Source organism: Sardina pilchardus, chromosome 3, assembly GCF_963854185.1.
Source record: "Sardina pilchardus chromosome 3, fSarPil1.1, whole genome shotgun sequence".
Taxonomy (NCBI): domain Eukaryota; kingdom Metazoa; phylum Chordata; class Actinopteri; order Clupeiformes; family Clupeidae; genus Sardina; species Sardina pilchardus.
This window is the reverse complement of record NC_084996.1, coordinates 12,633,362-12,644,928: the sequence shown is the minus strand read 5'-3', so window position 1 is coordinate 12,644,928 and position 11,567 is coordinate 12,633,362. Positions and strand designations below refer to the sequence as shown.

Genomic DNA, 11,567 nt, shown 5'->3' with positions numbered 1-11,567 from the left:
AGCAACCGTTTCGCAACGTGGCTGTCCGGTTAGAAACGCGGACTAAAACTATTAAGTTCCTAGCGTTGAGAATATTTGGTTCCTACAATTTCTGCCCATTTTGACATTTCACTTTGGACTGTGTGGTCCTCTATGACTTCTTCAAATTTCTAAATAAATCTTATTTTTTGCTTTCAGAATATACCCAATAAATAACAGGCTACAACTCTGCTCTACAGAACAAGGTGGTTACGGACACATTCAGGTCATACAGGTCAGGAGAAGATGCGGGTTGGACTGTGTTTAATACAGAAATCAATAAAAAGAAAAGCTGACTGAAATGTAAAAAAAAGCTAAATATTTAGCTGGCCACATACTTAGAGTGAGTGTGGCATCCTCAACACTATGGCTCAGTAGGTTAACCATGGAGATCATGAGCTATTAGCTCCTTGCTCACCACATGTGCCATGCATTTATTTTTATTTGGTGTGAGGGTGATGGGTCTGAAGTCATTAGGCAATTTGGCATTTGTTGTTTTAGGCTTGGGATAATGGTTGCCATTTTCCAGGCCTGGGGGATAAAACTGGTGTTGAGGAACATCTGGAAAAGGTGGGTAAAGATAGGTCCCACATGGGTGGCACACACGGACATTCACATTCAGTCCCTAGTTGTTGTTTTTTCCCCCACAAAACAGATAGCCTACATGTGTAGATGACAATGTGATATTTCACAGTCAAAACAACAACCACAACAATTGACGCCACACCTAATAGACAAATACAGAAAAGAGGAAAAACAAAACGAAACAAACAAAAAAAACACAACAACAAAAGGGGTGCATCACTGTATAATTACAATAGTTGGGATAGAGCAACAACAGTCTAAACATGAAGTATATGCTCACAGTTCCAAGTCAGGTAAGGTATTCACATACTGTATAATAGGGTCCCACAGCTCCATGGTTGTTTTAATAAAATCTGGATTAGAATAATTTGGTGACCAGGATTATTACACAGAGGGGTTTCTTTGTCAAGCTATCAAAATGTTACTCACAGAAGCCTTGTGGACAAACGATACTAAGTTTCTTTTTTTAAAGCAAGTCACTTACCTCACAGGATCCTATAAAACAAAAAGTGCCAGAGCTGACCAAAAGCAAGACAAAAAAAAATATTTAGCCCCCAGTACTATTTCTGATTTCTAGTCTCAGGTTCGGAAGTTGCAATAGTAGTCTATTATGTTATTTGTTTTCCATTAGTCTGCCCGTACAGGAGCCATCTTTTAAAATATAACGTAGACATCAGGCTTGGCAATTAACATTTTAAACTTTTATTTGTTACAGAACAGAACAGAACAGAAAAGAACACAAATTTGAAAGTTATTATATTACTGTAGGCTACAACATTTAAATTTACATTCAGACGTATGGCAGACCATTTTATCGAAAGCAACTCAAATGAGGAATAATGCATCACAGTGGGAGAAAGGCAAGAAAGGGAAAATGCCTCACTGAGTTTCTTGGTACATACAGCTCACAGCAACACGACACACAGTACTTCTACAGTCATACAGGAAGGGCCATTCATCATTTACAAACATTCACCAATGATGTATAAGCTAAGAAAATCATTTTGATTTTCTTTTTAGTCTTATTTTACAGGTCATATGTAAATATATAAACATAAAGCACACTGAAATAATCAGCCTAAGTCAGACTCAGACACTCAGACTGAGACAGTGCAACGCCATAAGGGACTCCTGACGGACATTCTTCTCTGCACCAACTTGCTGTTCTTCAAGGTGAAGGTCAAGGTAACTTTCTTCCTTTGAACCTGTTCAGAAAAGTGAGAATGGTTGTGATAGACTCATTCATTATATTGTAAGATCAGCAACTGCTTGTCACTGCAGTGCACATTCAGTGCACACACTCTTTAGACATTCTTTATAACCCGATTTGGGCATGGTTAGAGTACAAACATTATGACATTTGAAGCTATTATGCAGCTATAACACAAATGTTATTATATTATTTTAACTAATTACAGATCATGTCTGATAAATGGTATATCTGAGATGAGATATATGGCTGAATTTCATTTGGAGACATTCTTCTTTGTTACCTAAACCACCCCTCATAATTCCCTGATGGTCATATGTGTAAAAAATCTTAAGCATTTCCAACAGCTCTTGCCTCATATAATGAAATTTACGCATCAAGACATTGAAACAGTATTATGTACGCACACAGGCATATTCATACTGTAATAATTAATCAGATACCGAGAAGGAACTTCTTCCAGGAAGACTGTCAAGAGACACGCATCATCCAAACCTCATCAATTTGGCATGATTAACATGTGTTGCAAAGATCCACCACATATAGTCCTCTCTCATCAAAGAGAAAGGTGTGGAGCAGAATCCCTGCAATACTGTAGCACACGTCCTACACCCAGTGCGGCACAGGGAAGCCAACACCGGGCTCTAACTGTGTGCAAAGATGAAGCCCAACAATGTAGCATGTAAGAATTTTACATTTCAGTCATTAGGGTCAAGGTGAAACATACCTCTCCGTCTCCTTGGTCAAGCCTTGCTACAACCTTGCAAGGCGTATCACCATTTCAGTTCACTGAAGCAAGTGTTGTACAAAACAGACCAATGTCATCATCACACACCCATAAATGATGGGTGTCTGTCGAAAGCAGTCTCTGAGGAGTGGAGGAAACAGACAGCTGTGCTTAGATTGCTATGCTATATATGTGAAAGTACTGTTATTTTGTGTAGGCCTACATAGTGCCAATGTTGTACCATAGATACTTAAATTAAGTTAAAATCATTGTTTTGCCACAGAGCCAAGAATAAAAACGCATTGGAATAGGCTACAATCTAACCAAGTAGTGAATTTCTGTATAAATGAAACATGATCATCACAAGATAAATGCCCAAACATGGCCTCCAAGATAAGGCATTTCTGAAAGTGTAAACGTTTTAGAAAATCAAAGGTGAATTTAAATATATATATATATATATTTTACAGCTAGGTATCCTTACATGCTTTATTGCCTTCATTTTCCTATCAAAAGTAGATTCGCATATCCTTCCCAAACAAAATCACATTTACAGATGTCATTACGCATTGTTATTACGCCTATTTAACGTTCACTTCCCAAATATATGGGTTAGATAATAATAGGGTAAGGCGCGAGTGTGAATTGTGAAAAATATTACATTTGATGAGTTGTTCTGAAGATCCACGAAAAATTCGTCCTGCATGCTTTCAGCTGTCATTTTCATGACAGCCTACTGCCACGTGCACTAGCCTACGTGTTCTTTCCATTCAGAGAAGCAAGATCCAAGAATACAGAAGTAATTCTGGGGAAGAGATTTAAAAAAGGGTAAAACAAATATAACCATGGGCCAGTAACAGTTATATTGGCTATTAAAGTAAGCATACCTAATGTCATCGCTATAATGTAATTGACTGTAACTGTAACTACTAGTCTGTGTAACATATCACCACCAAGTTGCAACAAATCTAACAGCCGGAGCTAAATGTTCACATCAAAGCTCTCTATCTCATAAGCGTCGTTAATACGATTTCGCTGTGACCAAGACTGCATGAATTGTGTAGGCTATTTTAATGAAAAAGTTGTCATTTTACCGAGTGTGGTGACTCCATATTCGGCTGGAGGGCAGGCAAGAGTTTCAGAGGAAAGACTACCGGATGTGATGTCACGGTATTCCTACCTCTTTTTTTTCTTTGTCAGCAGCTAAAATAATCTTCTACTGTAGGCTAGTCTACCATTTCAACTAATGAACACCAGAAGATGTGTTTTGTAGGCTATTTCGGTTTTTATATCCTTATATTTAATTCTTGACATTTCACTACACAATAGGCTATAGCCTAGCCTACTCTTTTTTTGCCTAGTAAAAAATAATCTGTGAAAGGCTACATCACAGTTCAAATCTAATCACTCTAAATTAGATTGCATGATCTACAATATGGTGTAATTTCTACTTCAATAGCTTTCATCTAGTTCATACAACATGTTCATCCAAAAGCCCTTTTGTTCTTGCAGATGCATTCTCAAGAGGGAGATTGTCAGCCTATTAAGTTTCATTAAACATCAGTAGGCCTAGCTACTGTTAAACACGAATGTTCTCTTTGGTAATACTTTTGATTTCAGTTATATTATTCAGAGAGAAAATACCTTTTTTGGTTCCGTATGGGGTGAAGGGTCAAGTACAAACAATGGCCCATCAGATCTGAGTGTGTGTGGACCAACTGCCTCATTGAAGGCAAAAAGTTCATGGCAATGACCCAACATCATGACACAGTTAAATTAGGTCAAGCTGCAGTGACCCAACAGTATACCGTTGGCAATCTCCTGATTCAATTCATGGCTGTGGCCTTTTACCAGCTTTTGGGCAAACAGTCTGAGTGGGAGGGTTTGGGACTTCAACAAACTCTCCTTCGTAGAAGAGCTGTCAGCTACATGTGCAAATTTAATATTTTTAATGACTGAAATGTTCCTCTGAATACCAGTTTTACTGTTGTTTTATGACATGACTGTGATGATGGTCATCCATCATCTGATCTTTTGTTAAAGACCATTTCGGGTTCCCAGTTAAGTAGGTTAACTAACATCATTGGATATTTTATTATCGCAGTTCTCAGTGGTAAAGATTATGGGAATCAAGCCATAGGCTACTTTCTGTGTGAATTCCTGTCTTCACTGGCAACGTTTGTTTATATCTTCTACATGTCTGCTAGTATTATTTAAGTGATGCATTTTGGCTCGTTTTCACATTTACAAATGTAAACACATTACACATATTGCAAAAACAATACACATAGGCCCAGTAGGCTACATGACTGTTGTTGGATGGAGACGATCGGTAACATTTCCATTTGCGCACGCTAGATGGCGCTTTGCGCAAGCGGGTGAGATAGAATCATGCTTTGAGTGACGGACGAGTGGACCATATTAAGAAGACAGCGGAATGGAGATACCATATTAAGACAGAGACCATATTAAGACAATAGCGGAGACGCTGACATCCAGGTTAAAGACTCTCCTGTGTTGCAACTTTGTTTGTCAAGGGATCCAAAGTTCTAGGACAATATGTAGACTAACAGCATAATATGTACACAGGGACAGAGTAAATTTGATTGACAAACCTTATAAGTTAACGTTTACAAGATTAAGGAGAAATTACCTTTTGTCCTATAAAACAGAGTAGCCTATACCTGGTGTAGGCTATTTATTATGAAGAAACTCAGATATCCTTTCAATAGGTTTTGAAGTTTATTTTCATAGCCTGTGCTCTGTTCAGGTGTTTTGATGCTGCTGTTTTTGATTTCCCCATGGTCTATCATAAAAGGGCTTGAGTGTACAAAACAAAAACTATGCTCCATTAAACTCTTTGATATGTGGATCTATTAATATTGATGGCTATCTTTATGATGCTATCTTGTAATTAATGTTAAGTCACTGTTGACATGGCGATTGGTATGTGTGGTGATTTTTCATAGACGTTCATCATAGACTCCAGAGTTATAATGTGTTGACACTGATGAAGACTACAGCAGAAACCTTCAGAAAGAAAGATTTACTAATGAGATGTGCCTGGCCGCGTAAGATCTGTAGGGTCTGTCTGCAACTGAAAGTGTGCTTTATCTGCTCTGGAAAGTAATTATTGGGCCCCGAAGATCGCTGTTTAATAGGGACACATCAGCCTCAATGGCAGCACTTTTACAGGGCGGATGACCTATCTACTGTATGTTCATGGTTAACTGCTTGACTGGCATTGGTTACTCATAGTCCACACATCATTATGTAATTTTATCTGGCTCTGCACATTGCACTTTCCAGTGGAAAGGAAAACCTAGCGTTAAAAACGTTGTTTCATTTGAAGAAAGAGCGCATGTATACGTGTTGTGTAGAGTACGGTATGTATATCATATGAATGGCATGAGTTCATGTTAACATCCATAAAATCTTAGAATGTCAGCCAGACTTGGAAAGAGGACAGGTTGGCTGACTTATCAGATCCTTCCCTCTTCCCTAGATTCTCATTGCGCCTGTCACTGCTCTGGCCTCATTCCAGCACAGCCCTGTTCTCCAGCCTTATCTCACTGTATTGTCTGCTGATAAGCATGTTCGTGTCCTCTCTGTAACACGTCCAATAAAATATCCCTGGTTCTTATCGACAGCGCCTTTTCACTCACTGAAGGGCAAGGATTTCATGTCAAACCTTTCTTTAAAAATGAAACCCCTCTCTATAAGTTATCATGCTGTGTACATCTCTGGATAGCCAATTTTGAACCAAAAAAAATCTGTAATGGCGTTTAAAAACAACCAAAAACACAAGTGAAAAATACAATTTTAGGATAAATTATTTTAATGGAAAAACATAACCAGTGTTAGTGTTCATATAAAACAGCATTTCATTGTGCATTTAGTTGTAACTTAGTAACAACCATATAATAAAGATGGTCACACATTCTCTTAAGCAGCGCTTACATACAAGCAAAAAATATGTGCATTTTGAATGACAGCATCCCGTCCAGTTCTATCTAGCTTACAAGGTCCAGTTCAACAGTTGTGTGCCGCGATATGAAGTAGTGTCAATCTTCAGACAATATAACTAAAAGCTCCTCAGATAGAGTATTAGTGCAAGTAAAGCAAAGTTAAGTCCACACCAGAGTGGTTTGCTCTTTATAAATCTCTAAATAAAGATTTCATAGTCACATTTAAAGCAGTGGTGTGGTGTTCACCTCAAGGCCTGCAGTACCTTCACAGTCAATTCAGCCGAGGAATTTCAGTCTTTCTGTGTGTGCCATCAATGCAGCTGCCATACACATGAAAAGATAAATGGCATAATTCACAGTCACAGTGTCTCTATTGGCAAGGTCAGCGCACAGAAAGTCGTTCTTTGCACAGCAGTCTGATCTGTCCATACAAGATCCCACTTTTTACAACGTTGCTGACCAACTTGTCCACTTGTCCATCACTTGCTTGTTCGTCCACACTTCCTGGCATGTTCCGTGTCTTTGTGTCTGGTCGTCCACTCAGGACTTGATGCCTAACTGAGCCATGAGCTGCTCGTACACAGTCCAGGCCATGGCCGCCATCATGGTCCTCCTCAGGCAGCGAGGCACGCCACCTCGGAAAAACCCACGCAACCCGTGTTCCTGCACAGAGGTAGGGGCAGCGTAAGCACGGACAGACAGACTTAATACGACAATCTTTAAGATGTAGGCAAAAGAAAAGGCGCAGAAGAATGTAGTTTTTAAAAATGCTGAGCTTTTGAGGACAAGAGAGAGAGAGCCTTGCTTAGAGGGCAATAAATGTGTTTACCTTGTATATGAAGTATACAGCATCTGAGGTTCTCTTGTAGAGATGGGGACAAACTTGCACTTGCGTTTTGACAACGTCTGCAGGCTGAGTCACCAGGGAGGCTAACACACCAGACAGCACTCCACAGCTGAAGTTACCCAATGCTGCATAGGATGATGAGCTGATCTCTACGGGAGATAGAGAGAAAAAATAATCAAAATTAGATTGTTTCTTATCTGACACGTGTACACGTGTAAATGTGACCTACTTTCATTTCTGGACAAAATTACTCTAAAAGGCAGTATTTCTCTAGTCCCACCCAAACTCGTCCATCACGAGCCATTGTAACACTCACGTGTTGGCAGTGCATCCTTGCTTTGGCTGTAGAACATGAGGTAGAGGCCTGAGAAGGGAGCGTCTCGGAGGAGTGTGGCTGCCAGGCCGGAGAAGAGGGCCTGTGGGCCTTCCGTCTGCCACACGCTGCGGAGGGCCCCCAGCACACTGCTGTAGTTATACCTCCCACTCTACACCACACACACACACACACAGAAGGAGCACAGAAGGAGCACATTAGGCTTAAACACTGAATGGCCTCTGAGAATGAAATGTACCGGTAAATTAACTTCAACTTACTACTACTAACTATTTCAATTTAACTTTGTCTCAGTTTTATTGACCATTACAACTGTAATCTTATGTATACTCTAATGTACATAACTGTGACTTTTCTGAAATATGTATTGTACACATATTCTATACATACCTCAAAACGTGTCTTGATGACAGTGACAGGCAGCATACACACGCCTGCCACCACACGGGCCCCAGCCCCCAGCATCATGGCCTCCAGGGCCCCGGGACCTTTCTCCAGGAAGAAGTGCTGCTTCAGGGAGAAGTAGGTGCTGAAGTAGATCCCAACGCCAGGGATGGTGCGCACAAAAGACTACAAGGAAGAGGAAATTAGTCATTAGCAGTTAGCGTGGACATTGAAAGCTTCCTTCAAAATTTAAGCAAACGGTTGACGGAATGGACGGAATTGACGGAATGGACAGTTGACGGAATGGACGGAACTATAGCATGGAGTAATGAAAGGCCAACATACAACGCTATTAATGTTTTTTAACAGTAATTGATAGGGAAATGTGTGTGCATGTGTGTGAGTATATGAGATAAAGTGAAAGAAGAAGAGCACTCACTGGTGACACTCCTTTCCAGAGTCCTAGGACCTTGTCTGTCTTCACCACACTGAGGAGCACAGTCACCATCCCCACCCTCGCAGAGCTGTAAGAGTGAAAACAAGAGCTTTTTTTAACCAGTAAATAGTAGAACTGCTAACTAAAATATCCATACCAAACATCCAATGACCGTATAGATCAATAGCCAACATGAGATAAAGAACTGATACCAATAGATTTCATCTGCTTACTACATCAATCGTTGGGCCCATACACCACAACGTCAATACATCTGCCTAACCCCCCACTCACACTCAAAAACTACAGGCCTTGAGGGAGGGAATGGGCCAATCACACATTGAGTATTGCACTCATAGGTTCACTCACTGACCCTGGCTGGACAGTGTTGTGCAGGGTCTGGAGCCGAGTCTTCACTAGGTCCAGGGGCTGGAAGAGCAACGTGGAGCAGGTGCCACTTAGAGAACCACACATGAAGGCCTTAATGGCAGGATGGGCCTGAGGAAGACAATGACACACAAGGGAAAGGAATAAGCACAGAATAACTATACTGATTTGCAGGTCCAAAGACGTAAAGATTAAGTAAAGATTATCAGGTCAATTTCAGTAATCGTATCAAATTAAGGGAAATCTACTTGAGTGTTTGTTGAATTAGTGTCTGTTGTTGGCAGTGAACAGTGAAATACTGTTTCAATTCAGAAAGACAATGTTATTACATCACCATTTCCATACAGTGATTTGTGGTTTTATGTCTGAATAATATATAATCATATACTATATATATAATGATAATGAGTTATCTTTAAGGGTGGTTTAAGGGTCTTGAAGGAACATTGTTTTTTTCTGTTATGTTGTTGTTTATCCCACAAGATTTGGCACATTCTTCTCCTCCACCTCCTAAACTCCTCCCCTCAAAATCTCCGTAAACAACCCCAAAGACCCCCCCCCCCCCCCCAACACACAAACACACACAGATTCTAAAGCTTCAAAGTTACACAAAATCAAAAGGCTTTCCTTTCTTTCCACATCAAGCTATTTTAAACCACGACAACTTACACCAACCAACAGTTTTCCAACAGTTCTCACTTAAAGTCATCACACATCATCTAGGTTTACTTTCTCTTCTAAATAGATAGATAGATACTTTAGAGCTACTTTATTGCCACAGAACAATTTTGGTGGTATTTTTTTACAGAAAGATTAGGAATAGGATAGGTAACCTTATGTAAAAGCAAACGCCACAAAATAATTAAGGTTGATGGATAGATAAGAGTGAAGACTTAATAAGCCTGTAGTGAAATTCTTGGTGAATGAGTCTGACATAACAGGACAGAACAAGACAGAACACTGTCTATGATAAGACAACGCTTTGCTAAGCAATAAGGCTTTACTCCAAATAAGGAATCTCCAACCTTCAGTCTGTTGACTGAACCTGTCTCTTTCTCTCCCTTTCTCTGTTTATTGGGTCTTCCTGACTTGCCCTCCCAACTAACAAAGACTGCTACAGCAGGCCACAACTCTATGTTGACCAATGGGAGCACTGCTACACAGAGGCTGGGCATGACTCAGTCAGCCAACCGAGATCACTATAGCAACATGTCTTGAGTGGCCACAACTCTGACCAGACCAATGGCAGCGCTGGCATTCAAAGGGAATGGCATGACTCTACTGTGGTCCAAGCACGTTTGGAGTGCTGCTGAAGGAATCTGACCCACTTCTTCTTCCAAAGTCACAAAGGAGTATGTCAGGGGCAAAAGATTTACACTTATTTCAGGCTCCTTGTCACCGTGCCAGGCATGTGAGGAGGAAACTTGTGTTTTGGGGGAAAGTGGTCTTAAGTTTCAGGATGCCAAATTAGGGGAGAGGCACATGACTCGGTAATGCATGAGTAGGCTAATGGTCTCCCATTATAAATGAGACCAGTTTAATGTGACCTGACCTGCAGTAACCTCACAAGCCGGGTCAACTTATCAAGTAAATTTGAAGAAACACTTCTTGTTACAGTTGTTGAAGAAGAGGTCAGTGATAACCTGATAAGAAAAGGCTGACAAATACACAAAAGAGGCTTCATTTTGAGAGCTGTTACCTTTTTGCCTAACCTCCATAAGTGCTTTATTTTTAGCAATTAAACCCTAATTCAATAAACTGCAAAGTTATTTAAAAGTATTGCAAACACACTCACCAGAGATAGTTCCATGATCCCAGAGAAAGGTTATTTCTTCCCAAACAACAAACTGTGCACCAAGGTGGATGACAATTCCCTCTTCTTCAATCAACAGGTCTTCTTTCTCTTGAACAACTCTCTATCTGTTTGAAAATGTCCATAAGCAAGTGTTAAATTAAGATCTGCATTTGTTGGACCCAAGAATCAATCCAATGAATTTATCCCCCTTCGGCTATCAGATGTTGGTGTTGAGATGACTTGAACCAGTCTGCCGTTGTGGTCTGCCTATTTCGCCTCTACACCCAACGTGATCACCTGACTCGCACAATGTTAGGAATTAAGAAGCAGGTCTAAACGTGGTGTAACTGATTAAGCTATCACATAAAGTTAAAGTAAATTTGATTCACAGCACGCTCTACTCATCACGCAGCACACGTGTGTTCCCTTTAGGTAACAGAAGAGGACCGCATAGTCACTCTGGCAAAAAGCAACAATGTAATTAATTGATAAAAACAGTAGCCTAAACTTTTTGATAAAATACACACATTTTGCGCATAGAAGGCTAAGTTTCTGTCAACTTACCGTCATGCGTTACGGTCTAATTTGTAGTGAGTGGGAATGCTGGCATCGCATAGTGCTGCAAAGTGTAAGATAACGTTATAGTCAGAAAGAATCAATCAATCAGTCAGTCAGTTACATGGACATGCCGTAGCCTAGATTTAACCTGAGTTATTCAGAACACTCTTGACTAAGCCTATCAAAACCCAAATAAAATTGAAGGCATACTTACATTAATCGATTTGTAAAAGTGCAGGCTAGGCCTACGTCTTGATGGTATGAGAGAGATTCGCGTCTGACTGAATCTGTCAGTGAAGACTTGGGTAACCCGCGATC

The 11,567-nt window shown here is 40.2% G+C and overlaps 1 protein-coding gene and 1 long non-coding RNA gene across 2 annotated transcripts; both read right to left on the bottom strand.

The window, feature by feature from the left end:
* Positions 1–1,289: 1,289 nt before the first annotated feature.
* On the bottom strand, positions 1,290–3,702 carry LOC134076104 (uncharacterized). Its single transcript, XR_009938537.1, has 4 exons — positions 3,635–3,702; positions 3,202–3,345; positions 2,541–2,681; positions 1,290–1,808 (listed from the first exon to the last, which is right to left on the bottom strand). It is a non-coding gene; the product is annotated as an uncharacterized LOC134076104 (long non-coding RNA).
* A 2,658-nt stretch (positions 3,703–6,360) lies between these two features.
* LOC134076718 (mitochondrial glycine transporter A-like) lies at positions 6,361–11,567 on the bottom strand. The gene is made up of 9 exons (XM_062531913.1): positions 11,464–11,567; positions 11,256–11,310; positions 10,692–10,816; positions 8,883–9,007; positions 8,513–8,597; positions 8,080–8,259; positions 7,672–7,840; positions 7,338–7,504; positions 6,361–7,171 (listed from the first exon to the last, which is right to left on the bottom strand). The coding sequence occupies exons 3-9, from the start codon at positions 10,704–10,706 to the stop codon at positions 7,049–7,051; spliced, it is 864 nt and encodes a 287-aa protein (XP_062387897.1). The 5' UTR covers positions 10,707–10,816; positions 11,256–11,310; positions 11,464–11,567; the 3' UTR covers positions 6,361–7,048.